Source organism: Lynx canadensis, chromosome A3, assembly GCF_007474595.2.
Source record: "Lynx canadensis isolate LIC74 chromosome A3, mLynCan4.pri.v2, whole genome shotgun sequence".
Lineage (NCBI taxonomy): Eukaryota > Metazoa > Chordata > Mammalia > Carnivora > Felidae > Lynx > Lynx canadensis.
Window position 1 is genome coordinate 120990944 of NC_044305.1, and position 21083 is coordinate 121012026.

Below are 21083 nucleotides of genomic sequence, written 5' to 3' on the forward strand. Positions count from 1 at the left end.
AAAGATTAGTTGGCCATACGTTTGTGGGTCTAGTTCTGGGGTTTCTATTCTATTCCATTGGTCTATGTGTCTGTTTTTGTGCCACGCTTTGGGGTTTATAGTCTCAGATGATTCCGATGTGAACCACTGACATAACTAGAAAATTATGAGCAGTGATTTTTCTAAGCTCACTTAATAACCTGCTTTGTGAACTGTGATTTTCTATTATTCTATTTTCCTCTTTGGATATTAGGTAACGGACCACAGTTTTCACGCTGAGACCTGTCCAAAGGGTCTTAGGGAGGTTTGTATTCTCACAGGGTGAATCGTATCAACTGCGGTTCCCTTTTTCAGGGCTGAGGGAGCATGAGCCATTTGCAGAACTTACTGTTAGATACCCTCCTGGGAACAAAGCATGTGGACAGTGCGGCCCTCATCAAACTCCAGGAGCGAAGCTTGAGTGTAGCATCACCAGGATTTAGTGTAAGAAAAAGCCAGTTTCGGCATAAGCATTACAAACTCTTTCTGTAAAGAGCCATAGTAAACATTTTCGGTTTCTGGGCTATATGGCCCATGTCACAAGTACACTACTATGCAGTTTTAATGGGGAAACAAGCAAGGACAGTACATTAAAAAATGGGTGTGACTGTGTTCCAATAAATCTTTATGAACACTGAAATTTGAATTTCATGTAATTTTTACATATCACAAAATATACTATTTGTTTTTTCCAATGACTTAATAATAGAAAAAAACATTCTTAGCTTCCAGGCCTACAAAAACAGGTAGTGGGCCAAATTTGGCCAGCCTGCCATAGTTTGCCCACTCCTAGTCTAACTTCTGCAGGTAATGCCCAGTGATGTCCGAACTCTTGTGAATGGATTCGCCAAGAACCCTTTGCAAACCAGAAGAGAAGGACTGTATTTCAAGGAAAAGGACTACAAATGTGTCCGGGCAGATGACTATTCTCTTTATGCTAAGAATGTGAGTGTTCAAGATTTGAAGATGGCTAGGTAAAAAACCTTAAGAATTTGACTCCAATTTGCTCTGTCCCTACTGATCCCATTTATAAAACAAACTGAGCCCATTACTGCAGTGGCAATGTCTGAGACAGCAGTCTAATGCCAGAAAGGCGTAAGTAAAAGAAAGTATGAACAGAGAGCCTAGCTGAGAAATACTCATTCCAGAATCTGTCAACTGAACCTTGCCTAAAGTATCTCCTTTCACTACTCCATACTCTACATCCTCTTTCTTAAAAAAAGAAAAGAAAAAAGAAAAAGTCAGCATTCATGTGCTTAAAACCTCTCTTGGCTCTCTGTTGCCTGTAAGGAAACAAGGAGATGAAATTCACATTTATTGGATGCCCTATATTATGGCATAAGCATACTTCATCCGTATTATAAAGTAAGTAGCCTCATTTTTCAGGTGATGAAACTGAGATTTAACGAGGTTAAATAATTCTTCCTTAGTCATGCAGCAGAAAATGGAGGTGCCGGGATTCAAGCCCAAAGCTGTCCAATTCCAAAATGTATAACCTTTTCATAATATCATTTGTTCTCATTGAGATAGGGGTAGATTACAATCAGCTGGGGAACTTTCTCAAAACACACATGCTGTTATTACAAGTCTGAAATTTTTTGAGAAAAGACAACTAAATTAGTGGAAAAGAGTGAAGAGTCCAAAAACAGATATTTATCAGCGTTATGGAAGTAAAGAAATGGCAAGAAATGTGGCTGAAGTGCAACTGCTACTCCTGTGACAAGAACCAAAAGAAGGGTATTCTGTTTTACTCTTATCCAGGAAAACACTGGTGTGGTTGTTGTGAAGACCCATCTGTATCTTCTGGTGGCAACTTACACTGAAGGCATGTATCCTAGTGTTTGTGTGGAAGCCACAGAGAAACTGGGTAAGTTTGTCTCCCTATGCCTGTCTTCGTTCCCTATGGTAGTGAGGCCTTCTGACTGCCAGTAACTGAGAACCAATTCACACCACCGAGGGCAGAAAGGAGGAATTTATTGGAAGAGTACTGGAGTTAGTGCAGCTGAACCACAGGGAAAATGGACTCCAGGGACAGAAATACCACTAGAATGCTTCTCTAGTCTCTTTTTTTTCTCTTTCTTTCTTTCTTTTTTTTAGATAGAGAGCATGAAAGTGAGTACAAGCAGGGGAGGGGGTAGAGGAAAAAAAGGGGGAGAGAGAGAAGGAGAATCTTACGTAGGCTCCAAGCTCAGTGCGGAGCCCAATGTGGGGCTCAATCCCACGGCCCTGGGATCATGACCAAGCCAAAATCAAGAGTCAGATGCTCAACAGACTGAGCCACCTAGGCACCCCTCTAGTCTTTTTCTAAGGGCATCAGCTTTGTTCTGTCCTATTGCAAAGCCTTTCCTGGCTGGTATCATGGCCAAGGCTCACATACTGCCTCTTAATTTCTTTTAGGACACTGATTTGACAAGTCTTGGGTCATATGGTTTACCCGTATATCAGTCAGCTTTTGGGGGTTAGGGGTGAGGAAGGCAGCAGGGTAAAAAACAAAAAGAAACAAAACAAAACAGAAATGTTAACTGCTGGGGGCCACCCTATGTAAAGGAGCCTTTTACAGAAAAATTACTGAGCCAGGCAGCTACCTTATTGATGTCTACTGCATTCCCCTTCTGTGTCTTTATGTTTTTGAATGAAGATCTAATATAGGACTAACTGGGAAATTATACCTATGAGAGTTGAGCTTAATGAATGATAAATTATATTTGTGTTCAGATTTTTAAATGTAAACCTAAATTCCTAAAAAAAATTGGGGGGGGGTGTTACTTGAACACTCCTTTAAGATAGTAGAATCCTCTACTTCTACTAGTGAGGAAAGCAGCCATTCTTTCATTCTTTCAACACATATTCAGTGATGATCTACCATGTGTGTTCTTCTATCCAAATAAACAAGGATATCAAAGCTGCAAGCAGACATAGTCTCTACCTCCCAGGCCTCTATACATGCTGTCTAAAAATAAGTGTCCCTTTCTGCCCTGCCCCTTCACATTCAGTTGTCAAATTCCTAATCATCAATGGAGACACAAGTCAGTTCTTGGGCTATGCACTATGCATATTCCCGCTATGCTATGCATTTTATGCATACCTTTACTATCATTGCCATTAGAGCTCTTTGTTTACCTAGATTGTGAGCCCCTAGAAGATAAGAATTGTGTCTTAATCTCCTATCTCCAGTACCTAAAACAGCCTCTAGTGTTGAGTAGGTAATTAATACATGTTTGATGAACAAATAAATGAATAGCCTCTGCCTAGCAGAATCAGGGAAGGCTGCAGAGAAATGAATCTCAAAAAACTGAGAAATTAAGTACCATCACAGAAACACACACACACACACAAATGTATGTATGCACAGAACTTCCCAGTTGTTATAAATAGTTTCCTGTCATGGAGTGTCATAAACCATGCTACACAGCTGGCAATGAGGTATTCTAAGAGTAAATAGGACTGAACCTGAAGAAGACACAGAAGGAGTGACCTCCAACATGGGAGGAACAGGCAATTACAACCACCAAGGTCCTTTTCTGGGCAGGTGTCAAAATTTGAGGGAAGTTCAGTTTCAGTAGACTAGGGCTGGAGCAGGAAGACAGAACAGAGACATGTAGATTTGGGTTAATTATATAATTAAAGGTATCCAGAAGATGAGGCTAGGGAAAGGGGGAATTAGGCTGTCAAGAGGCCAGATTCTATCCTATCAGCTGGGGCCCAGGGCTAATTCCCCAGGTCTCCCGTGGAGACCAGGGAAGTTGCCTCAGCCCTGTAAAGTAGATTCTGTGGCTGGCAGTAAAGGTTGAGGTTCTTGTTTACAACCACAAAATACTCCAAAGAATCTATACTAGTTAGAAGGAGATAGCTGACATCATGCTACTAAAATCCTACTGCTCAAGGCATTTGGGTGGCTCAGTCAGTTAAGCGACTGACTTTGGCTCAGGTCATATCTCACAGTTCATGAGTTTGAGCCCTGCATCGGGCTCTGTGCTGATAGCTCAGAACCTGGAGCCTGCTTCAGATCCTGTGTCTGCCTCTCTTTCTCTGCTCTTCCCCTCCTTGCTCTCTCTCTCTCTCTTTCTCTCTCTCTCTCTCTCTCTCTCAAAAAATAAATAAATAAAAATCCTCCTGCTCTAGGAAGGGATGGGCTATCTTGGAAGTGGTTGGATTCTCATGAAGGATGATTGAGGCCTGACACCTACTCAGGAGCCTGTTACTTACCTCATTACTTCTGTTTCCTTCCCTTGTTTTTCTTTTAATTATATTTTTCACTATCAAAAAATTATATCAAAATTATACACGATAATTACAGAAAATTTGGGAAATAAAGAATTATAACTATTTTTAAATGTTTTATTATGAAAGATTCTAGGAAACATATATATTTTTGAGAGCAGCGATGGGTTAACTATCCAGTCATCCTTGCATGTCCAGCATCTGGCACATGGTAGTCACTCCCAATGTCTGTGGAATAAATAAATTAATGAATCATATTGTGGTGATAATTTGCTGCTCACAAGTAATAACCATGTTCTGGTTTCTTTCAGGAGAATATCTAAGAAGAAAAGGAAATTAAGTCATCAAAGGACCATGAAAAACAGCTTTTGTTATTATAGGAAATCAATTCTAAAGAAAAAGTAATGCCTTATTTTGTGATTGAAAAACACTGGGAAGAAGGTACCAAAAAGGAAGAATGAGTTAAGGGAGCGATGTTTCTTATTTCAAGAGATCCTCTTCTTTAATTAGAATTCTTTGATAAGCTTTACCTGTTTGTTTGATTTTTTTAAGCGTTGGTCATTGGTATGAATGTGAGGACATTGATAGCTGCACGGGCATATCTGTTGAGAGACTCCTCCATGAGTCTCTTGGACTCCCACATCCTGCTGAGTATGTCAAGAGTGCAAGGCCCTAACCACTCTTCACCCGGGGCATTTCTCAGGGTTATGTTCCAGGAAGCAACCCCGAAAAATGAAGTAATGTCTCCCTTCAGAGCAAAGAGTGAGCTTTCTTACTGCTTGCTATAAAAAAAGGTAAGTTCCCTGAACTCAGTGTTGTTGCCCTATAATGCTGCTCACCACATGTGTGACAGCCATCTGGTCCACATCACCCCTGTAGGATTTGGGGAGAAGGGCAACACAAAGGCCACCCTTTGGGCCGTAGTCAAAGTATTTGATGGGCATTCCATACTCCCCACCATCTGCAGGCATCTGATTTTGTTGAACATTGGAAATGGCCTTTCAAAAATCAACTCAAGGGCGCATGGGTGGCTCAGTTGGTTAAACGTCTAACTTTGGCTCAGGTCATGATCCCATGGTTCTTGGGTTCAAGCCCCACGTGGGGCTCTGTGCTGACAGCTTGGAGCCTGGAGACTGCTTTAGATTCTGTGTCTCCCTCTCTCTCTGACCGTCCCCTACTCACACTCTGTCCTCTCTCTCAAAAATAAATTAACACTTAAAAAAATCAACCAAAAAAAATTTTTTTTAATCAACTCAAAAAGATTTTTGACTCTGTCTCCCTTTCTTCCTCCTAGTCCACACAACTTAGTATGGGCAATGAATGAAGTCATCTCCAGAAAGGGTTCATCTGCTGTTTACCTCCAGGGTGATGATCAGGACAATAAGGGTGGGGAGTTATACAACCTATTTTGAAAATTTAGTATTCCATCCTGTCCATGATGCATCTTTCTTTCCCCTAACAGCAACTGCAGGCCAACCTGGTTGGCACACCCTTCAGGTGTCCCTGGGGAGGGAACATCTTACACCACTGGCATCAGGTCTTAGACCTTTTGCAGTTCTTGACATTATCAAGCAGCAAGGTACAGTTTTCTGAATTCTGAAAACATGCTATCTGGGGCTTTCCATGTAGATCTACCTACAGATTTTGGAGTCAGTCCTCATGCCAATGATTTCTCCTTGTAAATCAGCACATTGACTTCTGGATTTTATAACTCAGTCATGTGCATTATACACCCGCTCTCCACATGCTGTCAAGCTGGGGTTTTGAGCCTGCAAGGCAGAAGTTCTGGCCCTGGCCCGTGGTAATCTCTAAAGTGCTAGAGGCCATCATGAAGCCTCTTGCCTGCTCACCAGCTGGTCAGCCAGCCCTTCCTAGACACATACTCACTGCACTGCTAGGTGCCTGGGGGGCCCTTTTTGTAAACCACCTCAAGGCAAATGCCTCACTACCTACAGCCATCATATATAGACCTGCCCAGTTACTTCTACAATTCTTATTATAAAGTTCCAGCTGTGTCCAGCTATTTAGAGAGACCCACCAAAGTGACCCTTTGGTGTAGCCACACAGTACCTGCAGAGGTGTCCTGGCCAGATGATCTTCTGGTCCAGGGGTCTCCAAACTAAAGAGATTTGTGTCCTGGTGGTCCACAAAGACTTTAGAAGGGGCACACAGGCGTGAATGGATTTAAGTGATTAATTTTTTACCAGATCCTCAACTTCCATACGTACTTGCCTAAAACCGCTGTGGTTGAGGAGTCATGTCAGCTCTAGCTTCCCACCTCCCCTCCCCAAGCACCCTTCCCTCAGTACACAAAAGGAAGGTATGCTCTCATTCAGCCCCAGTCTTGCCATGATGCTTGGCTTGGAGTACAAAAACTGCAGTGTGACAGAGGAAAGGAAAACTCTCAATATTTTTTAACGTTTTTAAATCCATCCTCTACTGTCAAAAAATATATGTGGAGAGATCCATGAGAATAAAGTAAAAAGCATTAGTGAGAAATAGTGAAAATCTTTGTGTCATAATTGTTCTATGAGAGGAAGGCTTTATGTCTTACCTATATTTCTTTTTTTAATGTTTATTTATTTTGAGAGAGGGAGGAGGGGAGAGGCAGAGAGAGATTGGGAGAGAGAGAATCCTAAGAGGGAATGAGATCAAGATCTGAGCCGAAATCAAGAGTCGGACACTTAACCGACTGGACCATCCAGGCACCCCTATATTTCTTAAAATTCAGAATTAAGATGATTGTTGGAGCACCTGAGTGGCTCTGTTGGTTAAACGTCTGACTTCAGCTCAGGTCATGATCTCCCGGTTTGTGAGTTCGAGCCCCACGTCAGGCTCTGTGCTGACAGCTCAGAGCCTGGAGCCTGCTTCTGACCCTGTGTCTCCTCCTCTCTCTGCCCCTCCCATGCTCATGCTCTGTCTCTCTCTGTCTCTCAATGATAAATAAACGTTAAAAAAAATTTTTTTAATATGAATAGGACATGTATTTAACATAACTATTTGAATTGAAAAATGAGAAACCTCTGATAGAAAGTAATTTTATCTGGCTGATTATTTAACAATGAGGATTGGCTTTGCCAATAAGAATGTCACAGATGTTTTTCATAATTAAGTCTGCAGCTTCAATGTATGAATACATTTTAATGAAAATGTATTTGAAGTATGTGATAAGGTAGAAGGATTTTTTTTAATGAGATTTATTTATTTATTTATTTATTTATTTATTTTTACTTTTGAGACAGAGAGACAGAGAATGAGTGGGGGAGGGGCAGAGAGAGAGGGAGACACAGAATCCGAAGCAGGCTCCAGACTCTGAGCTGTCAGCACGGAGCCCAACCTGGGGCTCGAACTCACGAACCGTGAGATCATGACCTGAGCCGAAGTCGGACACTTAACCAACTGAACCACCAGGCGCCCCTAGAAGGATTTGATTTTTAAAAACTGTCATAGCAGTTTTTACAATACAAATACAATACAAATACAATACAAATACAATACAAAAGTGTATTGAGGGGCGCCTGGGTGGCTCAGTCGGTTGAGCGTCGGTCTGGCTCAGGTCACGATCTCACGGTTTGTGAGTTCGAGCCCCGCGTCGGCCTCTGTGCTGACAGCTCAGAGCCTGTAGCCTGTTTCGGATTCTGTGTCTCTCTCTCTCTCTGACCCTCCCCTGTTCATGCTCTGTCTCTCTCTGTCTCAAAAATAAATAAACGTTAAAAAAAAATTAAAAAATAAAAAAACAAAAAAACAAAAATAAATAAAATGTAAAAAAATTTTTTTAATCTGAAAATTATTTTTAAAAAAGTGTATTGAAATTAACATTTTTACTTTCTAAATCCTTTGTGAGTATATCAATTTTTTAATTTTTTTTTAATTTTTTTTTTAATGTTTATTTATTTTTGAGACAGAGAGAGACAGAGCATGAACGGGGGAGGGGCAGAGAGAGAGGGAAACACAGAATCGGAAGCAGGCTCCAGGCTCTGAGCCATCAGCCCAGAGTCCGACGCGGGGCTCGAACTCACGGACCACAAGATCGTGACCTGAGCTGAAGTCGGACACTTAACCGACTGAGCCACCCAGCCGCCCCTGTAAGTATATTAATTTAAACAAGGGGCCTTAGGGCGCCTGGGTGGCTCAGTCAGTCACAGCTCAGGTCATGATCTCACAGTTCAAGGGTTCAGGAATTCGAGCTCATGGAGCCTGCTTGGGATTCTCTTTCTCTTCCTCTCTTTCTGTCCCTCCCCCACTTGCCTTTTCTCTCTCTCTCAAAATAAATAAACTTAAAAAAAAGTGCCTCTAAGTGAAAAAATAGTAGATATAATTAATAATCATGTGATAAATCTTCACAAAGCTTTGTTTGTATAATTCCAGAAGCTAAGATCCTGAACAACACTTAGGGGTGGGTAACAAATCCTTTACAGGTTGATTGGTTTCCCAGTCTTTGCTTTCAACAAAATTGAAAAAAGACCTAATTAAGTTGCCAGCTAATCTTTGAAAATAATTTTTGATGATAGATCATTATATAGTTTTTAATCATATAACTCAGAGGTATTCAGAGAATTGGCTGACATTTCTATAATGAAATTTCTCTTTCCCATCTAATTTATGCAAATTAGATTCCTCAGAGCTTGTCTATAAAAATGAAAAATAGGAAGAGAATTTATGTTGATCCCAGTCTCATTCCAGCAATGAGTAATATTCATCCACAGACATAGTAATTACTTGGAAAAATTCAACCCCACCAGTGGTCATTAAGAGATGTCTTTCCAATAAAATTCTACTTTTCATGTTCAATAATTATTAATATTTGAAATAATACTTATAATAATATAAAAACTCAAATAATGTTTTGATCAATTGTGAACTAATAATATTGTAATAATAATAAATTCCAGAAGAAATGTAACACAGCCCTATGGTCACAGGAAATAACTTTTTAAATTAATGTCAGTTTTTGTACACATTTTCTTGCAGATAACAATGATCAATAAAGCATGAAATGCAGGAGTATATAATTCTATGAGAAAAGTAGAATGGAATATGAGTACAAGAAGAAAATTACATTTTAAAGCTTCTAACTGTTAAAGAACTGTTTGGGGCATTTTTAGTGGATGACCGTAGATATCAAATTGCTCTGAAATCTGGATTCTACTTGATGCATTTAAAAGCCTTATATGATGGGGCGCCTGGGTGGCGCAGTCGGTTAGGCGTCCGACTTCAGCCAGGTCACGATCTCCCGGTCCGTGGGTTCGAGCCCCGCGTCGGGCTCTGGGCTGATGGCTCAGAGCCTGGAGCCTGTTTCCGATTCTGTGTCTCCCTCTCTCTCTGCCCCTCCCCCCGTTCATGCTCTGTCTCTCTCTGTCCCAAAAAATAAAATAAACGTTGAAAAAAAAAATAAATAAATAAATAAAAGCCTTATATGAGTAGAGCACCTGGGGGGGCTCAGTTGGTTAAGCCTCCAACTCTTGGTTTCAGCTCAGGTCACGATCTCACAGTTCATGAGTTTGAGCTCTGCATCAGACTCTGTGCTGACAGAATGGAGCCTGCTTGGGATTCTCTCTCCCTCTCTCTCTCTACCCCTCCCCTGCTTGCATGCTCTCGCTCTCAAAATAAATAAATAAACCTTTAAAAATAAGTAAATAAATAAAAGCCTGATATGAGTTTTAAAATGTTAGTATTTATGACCAGAAATCATATCTTTTACACTATTTACATTTAAGATTAAATATTTTAGATATTGCGGTGCCTGGGTGGCTCAGTTAATTTTGTCTCAGGTCATGATCTCATGGTAGTGAGATCAAGCTCTGGGTTAGGTTCTTCACTGGGTCCTGGGCATGGAGCCTGCTGAAGATTCTCTCCCTCCCTCTTTCTCTGCCCCTCCCCCACTCATTCCCTCCCTCCCTCTCTCTCTCTTTTTCTCAAAAAAAAAAAAAAAGGAAAAAATATTTTAGGTATCAACTTTAAAATGTGAGCGGGGACAGACACATAGTTTTTCAAAAAGTTTTGTCTATTCGAGACAAAATGTGAAGACCACTGCCCAGAGTAAGAAGTGCCTTGGGCATTGAGTCATGTGGATGGGTGCCCAGGAAGATGGCAGGGGCAGGTAGCCAAAAAGCAGACCCCAGAAGATGGAGGCAGAGGACTCCACCAGGCTGACTCCAAGTCTTCTCTCTCCCAGAGCCTTCCTAAGTCCCTGCTCCTAGGATTTGCCCCATCAAGCTCAGTGTGGAGTACGCACAGAGGGAGGGGAGAAAGAGCCCACAGAAAGGCCTGCAGGCACAAAAGCTGCACGAACAACCTAGACAAGAGCTGGCCCAGCTCCTCCAGGGAAGAGGGTCTGCTCCAGAACCATGAGTCACCACTGAGCTTGGTCATCAGAGAAGCTAATGCCTCAAGGTGACTCAGCAGCACTGTGCAAAAACCCTTTGAAGGGGCCGGAAGCCTGCTGGACATCTGGTTGAGATTCTTCCAGGCCCCCAACCCCATTTAACTTCAGCAGCAGCAGCAGCAGCAGCAGCAGCAGCAACTGCACCTCAGACCACTTCCTCCACCCCATTCCTAACACAGAAGATCTTGTTTGTTCTGCTAAAAAGAAACCTTTGGGGGAGACTCTTTAGAGGCCAGCGATATGGGGGATTGTGAAATACTGCCACTGCAAAAATTCCACCCAATCCCTACATGTAGGTCTTCACAGAAAGGGAACTAGAACAGGAAAAGTTGCTTTAAGAAAAGCAGCTTGTTCTGTGGGGTGGCCATCTTCCTCCAGCAACAACTGGCAAGACTGGCAAGACTGGCACTGGACCCCGGACCTGTCTCATCAGACCCACTTACTCACCCATGTGCCCCTCTTTCTGCAAGACAAAGCCAGTATTCCAGCCCTCAGTAGCCAGCAGCATTTTGGGACTCTAGACATCTAGACATGGGCAGAGCTGGAGCCCACGCTGCCAGCAGCAGTGGGAGATCAGACACCCAGCCATGGTTTTGCTGCCTGGCAGGAGTCAAGCTCAGTATGTCACCATCCCCGAAGGGCTCCTCATGCTCATGCCCATGCCCATCCTGGAGGACTGACCCTGCCCTAGGCGGCAGCTATCCCGAAGGCCTGGCTCACTGTTTTCTGGCCGCTACACTGCATGCGTGAGGAAGACCCTCAACCCCCAGAGACCCCTCCCGCTAGCCCTGCCCTGTCACTCAAAGCTAACTGCTGACACCAACTCAGGCCTCTGACTGCCCTAACCTTCATCTCTAAGCCCCTCACCGATGCTCTGACACACTCTAACCTTTAATCCCAATGTTGATGGGACCTGTCCCCCATGGAGACAACTGTGGACAATTTTTATGACCAATGTGAGGCAGAACCAAGCTTCTCAGAGCAGTTCCAGCTGCTTGTCCTCATCCCGAGAGGAAACTGTCCTTCGGTCCTTCTGCTGGGTCCCTCACAGGCAGTGGAGGAGACCTTCCTGTTCCATTCATCTGCTACAAAGAGGGAACAGAGCGGCCCAGCCATCTGTCCTGGGGGCTGTCTGTCCCAGAAGCTCCCTAGACTCTTAGCTCCCCAACCCCTGCTTTTTTTATTTTCTTAAGTGTATCTATTTATTTATTTGTTGAAAGAGAGAGAGAGAGATTCCCAAACAGGCTCCACCTTGTCAGTACAGAGCCCAATGCAGGGCTCAAACTCACGAGAAATGGCGAGATCTTGACCTGAGCTGAAACCAAGAGTCGGATGCTTAACTGACTGAACTAGCCGTGCACCCCAGGAGGCCCCTTTAGAACAATTCTGACCCTCAACCCTCTCCTTGCCTGCTGGATTGATTTTGTACAAACCCAGTGCTGATCAAGGCTCCCTGAGCTCCAGAACTCTGGATGGCTCCTCACACTCAGTGCGTTCTGTGACCCAGGGCCCACCTGACCCTTGGCTTGTCTCTCATCACACCCTCAATACACTAGATGGTTTATCTTTCCAAAGCCAACCCTATAACTTCCCTCCCCTGTGCCGTTGCTGGCTCAGCATATTCTAACCTGGGTTGCTGCCACAGGAGGCGTACAAGAGGGGCTGAGAGGGCTCATCCCTCCTGGCACTGGGGATGTGGGCACAGCTGCCATTCAGTTGGCCAGACTATTCAGAGCCATCTCCCTGGTGACCACGAGCCCCAAGGAGAAAATTGAGATGGCCTAGACACTGGGTGCCACAACGGGGTTTGGTTATAAGGAGGACTTATAAGGGCCATGCAGAGTACAGATGAAGGCCATGCAGAGTACAGATGTGCATGTTTCTGCAGTGGCTTGTGCATTTGGAGGAAAGGCCAAACTGATCCTTACTCCCCAGCTCAAGGGAGCTGTCTTTTGTCCTACCTACTCTTCTTCCATTATCTTTTCCTCCTCTTTTCTCTCTTGTATTAGTTACCTATTGTTGCATAACAAATTGCCCCCCCAAACTTAGTGGCTTAAAACAGCAAACATATATTATCTCACAGTTTCTATGGGTCAGGAACCTGGGAACAATTTAGCTGAGTCCTCCAGCTCAGGGTCTGGTGTGGTTACAGGGAGATATGGTTCATTGGGACTATGAGTGTAGCATTCCAACTCAATTTTTTAAATTTTAAATGTTTCATTTCTTTCACATAGCTCTACATATAAAGTGCCTATTCTTTTTTTTATTTTTTTTAACTTTTATTTATTTTTGAGACAGAGACAGAGCATGAACAGGGGAGGGTCAGAGAGAGAGAGACACAGAATCCGAAACAGGCTCCAGGCTCTGAGCTGTAAGCACAGAGCCCGACGCGGGGCTCGAACTCACGGACTGCGAGATCATGACCCGAGCCGAATTCAGCCGCCTAACCGACTGAGCCACCCAGGCGCCCCATAAAGTGCTTATTCTTTTTGTATTTTGTATTTTGTTCCCTACCTCCCATGAGGTAGGCACTCTCTCCCAAAATAAGATATATAAAAATAACTCCATATAAAAAGATTCTGTATCTTTTTTCATGCTCACATGACCATATAAGTATGTGTATAGCCATGTATATGCATATATGGACATTTGCCATTCTTTTACCAAAATGTTACTCTCATTAAATGAATGTTTCACAGAAATCCCTCTATGTCAACTGCTATAGCTCTAAGGCATTTTTCAAATGGATGTATGGGTTCATCATTTATCCAGCCATTCCCTGAGTAATGGGATTTATTTTGTTTCTACATTTTTTCTCTATGATCAATGCTGCAAGAAACATCTCTCTACATATGTCCTTATATACTGGCATTTATTTCTATAGAACAAACACTTCAGAAACATGTACTATACTATCATTGTTATCATTATCATAGCATTGTCTGACATCTGGTAATATACTTACTACTGTTTTTCATATATTTCTTGGCCATTTGATATAGATGGCAAGAAGAGGGACAGTAGCTGATGGGCATTACATTTTTTTTCTATTTTATTTTCTATTTTATTTATCTTATCTTATCTTATATTATCTTTTGAGAGAGAGCATGAGCAGGGGAGGGGCAGAGAGAGGGAGACAGAGGATCCGAAGCAGGCTCCACCCTGTCAGCGGAGAGCCAGACATAGGGCTCAAATTCACAGACCGTGAGATCATGACCTGAGCCAAAGTCGGATGCCCAACTGACAGAGCCACCCAGGCACCCCTGATGGGCATTTTTGTAAAACAGAAAGCTTTATGAAAAAACATAATTTGGGGGTGCCTGGGCGGCTCAGTCAGTTAAGCATCAGACTCTTGACCTTAGCTCAGGTCAGATTCAAGCCCCGTGTTGGGCTCCACACTGGGCATGAAGCCTACAAAAACATTTTTTTTTCTAATAACCTTCTTGCAAGAGGTGTGCTCAGCAGAGGGATGTAAATAAAGAGATAAGATTTTGCAATTGGCAGGAGAGACATATACAAGACAGCTTGCTGTAGTTAGAGCCTTGGACCAGGACCCAGAAGATATGAATTTGATTTTTGGCTCTGACACTCACTAGCTATGTGCTCCTTGAAATCAAATTAGTCTTTCTATATCTGAATTCCTTTCTAGTAAAGTGTTATGAAGATCCAATGAGGATGCATGTGAAGAGGTTGTAAATTATAAGGCACCACAAGATGTTACCTAACTTGTTTTTGTACAAGCACACACATGTGTGTATTCTTCTAAATCAGCGCTTAACTGGGGTGGGGGGGGGAGGAAAGAGGAACAATTTTGACAGCCCCTCCCCCCCCCCAGAGGATGTCTGGAAGCATTTTTTTATTGTCATGACTGGATAGTGGGTGAAGACTGGGATGCTGTTAAACATTGCACAATGCACAGGGCAGTCTTTCAAAAATAATTATCTAGTCCAGGGGCGCCTGGGTGGCTCAGTAGGTTAAGTGTTCGACTTTGGCTCAGGTCATGATCTCAGGGTTCCTGAGTTCCAGCCCTGCATAGGGTTCTGTGCTTACGGCTCCCAACCTGGAGCCTGCTTCAAATTCTGTGTCTCCCTCTCTCTCTCTGCCCCTCCCCCACTCACACTGTCTCCCTCGCTCAAAAATAAACATTAAAAATTAAAAAAAAAAAAAAAAAGATGTATCTAGTCCAAAATGTTAACAGTGCCAAATCTGAGAAACCTGATGTAGCCTATTTATACAACTTTAACCAGTCAAAATTGCCTCCCTGGGCAGCATCTTCCAGGCGCTGCTCCCTCATCCCCAGGAGGAAGAGCAGAAGTGGTAAGGATCCCAGGACGGCATTTACCTTCCCCTTTCTCCAATCCTCCTCAATTCTGTCAGCTGCACCCATCTTGCCCAACCATACTCAAGATGCTGGCCCTGCAGTGTCAGTGAGTTAAAAGCCTGGCCTGGGTGGAAAATGGACCGATCGCCGGCCAAGAGACTAGTTCTCTAGAGAGAAGGAAGTTTTCTCTTCTGGAAGTGAGACTATAACAGGATTTCCGGCCAACCGAAGAAAGACTAGTTTCCGAGGCTCAAATGAATAGAGAATCTGATTCGTTATCACTATCTTTGCAAGGTGGGGGAGAAGGAGAAGGAAGAGGAGGGTTGGTCCAGGTCAGTCCCACCCCTGGCGCTGTCCGGAGTCCAGCCGTCCTTCGCGGTCGCGGCCGAGGCAGTCCCGGACTCCAGGGTTCTTCTGCTCCAGGGACCCGAGGGAGCGCAGGACCGCGCCGCGCGGAGCAGCGGAGAGTCCGGCCCCAGTAAGTGTCCAGGAAAGCACACCCGGGCGGGTGAGGCGGGGTGGGGGTGGGTTCCAACTCAGAGGTTGCGCAACTTGCCTCACGCTCTTCTGTGTCTTCCCCCTACGCTGCATCCTAGCCTGGACAGACCCACCTTGGCCTAACCAGAGTCCTCTGCAGGGGGTCCGTGTGCGGGAGGCTGGGACCTCCAGGGAAGGAGCCCGGGGCGCGGCGCGGGCCGGACGTCCTGGAGACCACTTTTTAAGGGAAGCCGCTGGCCGGCAGGGGGCGCTGCAGCGTCGGGTTAGGCGCTGCGCTCTCCGAAGGACCTCGGGCTCCCTCCCTTGCTTCTACAGTGTCCTCAGAGAACATGTTAGCTGTGCACTTTGACAAGCCGGGAGGACCAGAAAACCTTTACTTGAAGGAGGTGGCCAAGCCCAGCCCAGTAGAAAGTGAAGTCCTCCTGAAAGTGGCGGCCAGCGCCCTGAACCGGGCAGACTTACTCCAGGTACCCAAGGGTCAGGGAGGGGCTTCCGGGCCTTAGAGAAATATTCACCAGATAGATAAAAGGAATGACCTATGGCACTGCCAGTAACAGTCTTCATGATATGTCTGCAGAATGTGTGCCGGGGGTTCTAAGACAAAGAACCAGTTAGCCTCCTTTGTTTCCACAATATATAGGGATATTTGCAAAGCGGCATCTACTCTGTGTTAACCCATTACCTGCTCAGGCTTCCACATAAGGAGATGGGAACTACCATTTGTTGAGCGTGTGGGGTGTGTGTGTGTGAGGCCTTGCTCTATCTCATTTACTCTTCTGGCAACCCTGTTTACCATTTGTATTATATAGATAAACTGAGAGTCAGAGAGGTTAAGCAATACTCAGAACACTAATAATCAGGGCAGCTCTAATTCAAACTGAGGTCTGGTGTGGCTCCAAAGTTCTGCATTCCTTCAGCTCTGAGGGTCCTGGAGCTGGCAGGGGACTGTACTCTAGGAATCTTCTTTTTTCTGCTCTTTGAAGCACTAAACTGAGACAGTTGCATTGATTGGGGTAATTGAGAAATGTGTGCCAGAATCACCTGGGCCACTTTTCCAAAATAAACATTACCACAACCCAGGCATATGTACTTTGAAAAAGCTCCTCAAATGGTTCTAGTGCAGTCTTAGTTCAGCCCCTCTGGTCTGAAACCTCCAGTCAGAGGCTTCTGAGGCTTGCAGTGAGTGAGTACAAAGCCTGGCACTTGATATATGAAAACTGTCTTTAAGGAGTCCACGGTTTTGTTCCTTGTCCTGCTACTGATTTACTTTGTGACCTTGGACAAGGCATTTCCCTGTGCAGGTCTCAGTTTCTCTCTTTGTAAAACAAGGTGTTTTGATGAAGTAAATAGCTAAGGACCCAACCACTTCTGACATCCACCTATTATGTGACTTACAGTATCTGAATTACTTCTCCTGTCTCCTGTGCTGACTTAGCAAAACCTGACTTTATCCTATTTTTTCTGAGAAAAAGAGGGGCCATTGGAAGAGAGCCAGGGATGGTGACACACACATTTCTGATCATGCTCACCACTTAGTGCACCCCTCTTTCTGCAGAGACAAGGCCAGTATCCCCCACCCCCGGGAGCCAGCAGCATTTTGGGATTGGAGGCATCTGGACACATAGCAGCGCTGGGGCCCGCCTGCCAGGGGCACTGGAAGATTGGGGACCCAGTCATGGTTCTGCTGCCTGGCGGGGGACAGGCTCAGTATGTCACTGTCCCTGAAGGGCTCCTCATGCCTATTCCAGCAGGACTGACCCTGTCCCAGGCTGCAGCCATCCCAGAGGCCTGGCTTACCGCCTTCCAGCTGTTACATCTCTTGGGTGAGGAGGTCCCCCGCACCGTGCTCACTCCATACAGTGTGGCTTAGTTACTTCCTGACTCAGCCACCTCAAAACCCAGCAGCCCTCAGAGGCAGCTTTGGCCTGGCCACTGAGTCACACCCAACCCCAGCACCCCACCCTAATGTACTGCCGGTAGTATCAGGTCCTCATACCACGTTAGCAATGGCCTGATGTTGAGGCTGAAAATCATGGTTGGTAGATGGAGCCTGGAAAGCACTGGATAGAAGGCCTGTGCACATCTTCACACTGTAGGCCCCCCAGTAGTCCCAGCTGCTTACAGTCCTGCCGAGCTTCTCTCAGTGAGCCTGATGCAGCAGAAGGGGCTATTCAATCAACTTTTATTCTTCCCAATCCCTCTGATGGGAGGGAGCCTAAGAAAACTTGGTCCCTGCCATGAGGGAGCTCAGTGAAACTGGGAAGACCAGTCATGCACATAGAACCATAGAGTTCAGCAGGTGGCCCTGTCTCTAACTACAATAGAAACTCCAGATGGCAACAGTTAGCGTGGGTAAGCGTGGTCAGAGAGGGCTTTCTGGAAGAGAAGGACTTGAAGGGTGAGTAAAGTTGAGGTGGACAGAAGGCAGGCCAAGGCAGCTTAAGAGAGTGTCAAGGTGAGATTGGCTGTTCCACTCAGAGTGAAGGACAATGATTATTATCTGTGACAGATGAGACTCGGACTGGGTTGTAGTGGCCTTGAGTGGCACATTGTCTGGACTGGATGCAAAAGCCAACTGAGAACCACTTTAGATTTTGAGGAGAAAGTGACATAATGAAAGCTCCATTTCAGGAAGAGAAGCCTGGTGGTTGTCCATGGTGCCTGGATCACTGAGACCAGCTGGAGGCCAGTTTCAGACTAAAGAGGGACTGGCTTCAGGTGGTGACAGTGGGAAGAGCAGTTACTTCTTACTTATTAAGGTATATGTCAGAGATGTGCATCTCGGTATTACTTCATAAGGAAAATATAGATTATGGATGTGGCTGCTAATAGCTGTTTCAAAAGGTTGTTTCCCACTTTGACAAGAGGCAGGAAAACAAAAAAAGAATTGTCGAGCACTCTGAAGAGAGCAAGAGATTTGGCATTCGGTGGTCCAGGGCCAGGCACATGTGGCAGAATATGCCTGCGTGGGGAATGTGTAACACTTGCAAAGTAAAGAGAATGGTTCCTGTACTTTGTGTCACAGGACACGTTCAGGCTGGAGACTCTGTGCTAATCCATGCAGGATCAAGTGGTGTGGGCACAGCTGCCATCCAACTCGCCCGGATGGCTGGAGCTATTCCTCTAGTCACAGCTGGCTCCCAGCACAAGCTTCAGATGGCAGAGAAGCTTGGAGCAGCTGCTGGATTCAATTACAAAGAAGAGGATTTTTCTGAAGCAACACTGAAATTCACCAAAGGTAAACAATAGCTTCTGCAGCTCAACAGGAATTTCAGAGGTGATTAAACAAAATCCTCACCAGCCTGAAGGTTGCCAGTACTCTGGATCTGTCTTGCCTCTGCTAAATGCCCAACAGCTGCCCTGGCCAATTTCTAGTACTCTGGTGTTTGACCTCTGGAGACAGGCAGACAGTATTTAGGACTAAAATGTTTCTGTGTGCATTCTTGTAAGTGATAGGATTCCTACTCATTTTAAAAACTGGATAAACCAAAGAACTGGCCCGGAATTATCCAGGACCTCTTCTTCCAAGTCACTCTGCAATGAGTTACCAGGAGCGTAGGGCAGAGACCAGTTTAGTGCTGGTCATAGGAGGGGTAGGATGGTAGCTCCCCAAATGGGTAAGCCTCTGTATTCCAAAGCCAAATCTGTATATTTTGGGTTCATCCCTTTTCCATTTTGAGTCGAAAAGGAGAGATGAAACCAAAGCTAGTAAAATGATTCAGACAACCCAGTACAGACACTTCATAATTTAGATGTGAATTAGCCTGCTCTGTAGACTGGGTGGATTTCCCCTGTTCTTTCTCTTTCATGCTTGGGTGCCAGTGGGTTCTATACTTACATGGGGATCAAGAGAGATACCAGGTCATGGTGTTGCCCCATTTCCCTCTTGCTGTGGCTAGGAATCATAAAAGATGAACTACAGCACACATGTATGATAGAATTCAGCTATCTAAACTCCATTTACAGCAATGTTTCTTTGAGCAATGTTTCTAGTTCTAACCTATACATTGTATACATGTACATATCCATATATTCACAAATATACCATGGAATCTTACTTTGCACAAAGCTTTCTGTGTCTGACTAGCACTACAAATCTGTATTTCATGTGAAAGGTGCTGGAGTCAACCTTATTCTAGACTGCATAGGTGGATCCTACTGGGAGAAAAATGTCAACTGCCTGGCTCTTGACGGTCGCTGGGTTCTCTATGGTCTGATGGGAGGAAATGACATCAATGGACCTCTACTTTCAAAGCTACTTTTTAAACGAGGAAGTCTGATCACCACTCTGCTGAGATCAAGGGATGAAAAGGTGAATGATGAATGAAAAGAAAACATGACTTTATTGCCCAGAAAAGTGTGATTTGTTTACATAACTACAAAAAAGTTAGATCTGACACATCTTCTGTTAGACAGCCCATGTAGAAACCTGCCCCGCTATGGATAAATAAGTAATCATTTTCACAGAACTAATTAAAATTGGTCAGAAGTCTCAACATCTTGGAAAGAAGGTAACTAATCCCTCACATATTATTTAACCTTTGTAACAGAATGAATGAAGCATTGACAATATTAGGAAATAGGGGTTTTCTCCAAAGGCAGAACTCTTTTCAGTGTGATATAAAGCCGCTTAGGTGAGTAAGGTTAGTTAAGGCTGGACCTTCAACATATTATATATTACTGAAACCTTCTCTGTGTGGCACTTTAGCAGGTGCCAGATTTGGGAATGTTTCCCAACCTACGTTTTCACACCTGTGGGATAGCAAAGCATAAACATCCCTTTTGAACTCAGCCTATAGAAGCCCGTTCTGTGGCCCAACTCCTGCTTTAAACCCTTAAAAACAGTCCTGTGGTCTGTGCCACTAATATTTTAGTCCAGGATTCCGTCTTTATCTGCTACAGAAGAGTGGTTATACATTTAGGGGCATGCATATACAAGCTGGTAGTAAAGGAGTTAGGTACCCCTGTGTGCATTTTCAGATGTGTACACGTTTCAGAGAGAGCACAAAAGCTAATAAATAAGCAGGATGGGGAGTAGCAAGGTAAAGTCTCTGTCTAGACTGATGGTCTCTTTTTCCTTATTTTAAGTACAAGCAAATGCTGGTGGAGGCTTTCACAAAACAGATTCTGCCCCACTTCTCCACGGAGAGCCCACAACGTCTAGTGCCGGTTTTGGACAGAGTCTACCCCGTGACTGCGATCCAAGAGGCCCATGCATACATGGAGAGCAACAAGAACGTGGGCAAAATCGTCCTGGAACTGCCGCAATGAAGGAGGAGGGGGTAGTACTCAGGCCTTCCCAGGACAAACTTGGACAAAGTTCACAGTACGCCGGAAGGAGATCGGGTGCGACTCCTGGCTGCCCTGTAACCCATTGGCCCTTCCCCGGCCTCGTCAACTGACCCGTGTAAAGCCAATCTAGGGAAATAAAAATAAAGTAGAGCTAAAGGGCGGCCTTCTCACTTCGGCGGCCCCAGATCGCTGACTGAGGCAGCCGGGGCGGGGATGAGGTGGGGGTCGGGACTGGCGTCGCCGCAGGCGTTACAGGAGTGCTCAACTTCAGGGTCGGGGGTTCCGGGTACGGGGACATGGTCGGCCACAACCCCACCTGCCACAACCCCGTAAGCCCAGCTTTGCCCA

General features: G+C 44.7%; 2 protein-coding genes across 4 annotated transcripts; both read left to right on the forward strand.

The window, feature by feature from the left end:
* The first annotated feature begins 345 nt into the window (after positions 1 to 345).
* PFN4 (profilin family member 4) lies at positions 346 to 4579 on the forward strand. The gene is made up of 4 exons (XM_030311558.1): positions 346 to 462; positions 826 to 963; positions 1780 to 1885; positions 4551 to 4579. Exons 1-4 carry the CDS (start codon positions 346 to 348, stop codon positions 4577 to 4579), a joined length of 390 nt encoding a protein of 129 aa, XP_030167418.1.
* Positions 4580 to 15218: 10639 nt separating this feature from the next.
* TP53I3 (tumor protein p53 inducible protein 3) lies at positions 15219 to 20891 on the forward strand. Of its 3 annotated transcripts, none has more exons than XM_030311553.1 (6): positions 15222 to 15423; positions 15759 to 15910; positions 16999 to 17266; positions 18469 to 18681; positions 19559 to 19755; positions 20532 to 20802. In XM_030311553.1, coding segments are annotated over exons 1-6 (1014 nt in total). In that variant the 5' UTR covers positions 15222 to 15422; the 3' UTR covers positions 20715 to 20802. The 3 variants fall into 3 exon arrangements, with proteins under 3 accessions (XP_030167416.1, XP_030167413.1, XP_030167415.1); XM_030311555.1 differs by having other exon boundaries at positions 18508 to 18681; XM_030311556.1 differs by lacking the exon at positions 19559 to 19755 and having other exon boundaries at positions 15219 to 15423; positions 20532 to 20891.
* The last annotated feature ends 192 nt before the right edge of the window (positions 20892 to 21083 follow it).

Bases quoted from the DNA above. Each gene is read 5' to 3' on its own strand.
- PFN4 (XM_030311558.1), top strand. From the start codon at position 346: ATGAGCCATTTGCAGAACTTACTGTTAGATACCCTCCTGGGAACAAAG. The intron at 964-1,779 runs GTGAGTGTTCAA...ACTCTTATCCAG, and splicing joins ATTCTCTTTATGCTAAGAAT to GAAAACACTGGTGTGGTTGT. The intron at 1,886-4,550 runs GTAAGTTTGTCT...GGTTTCTTTCAG, and splicing joins GGAAGCCACAGAGAAACTGG to GAGAATATCTAAGAAGAAAA.
- TP53I3 (XM_030311553.1), top strand. The intron at 15,911-16,998 runs GTACCCAAGGGT...CTCTTTCTGCAG, and splicing joins ACCGGGCAGACTTACTCCAG to AGACAAGGCCAGTATCCCCC. The intron at 17,267-18,468 runs GTGAGGAGGTCC...TTTGTGTCACAG, and splicing joins CCAGCTGTTACATCTCTTGG to GACACGTTCAGGCTGGAGAC.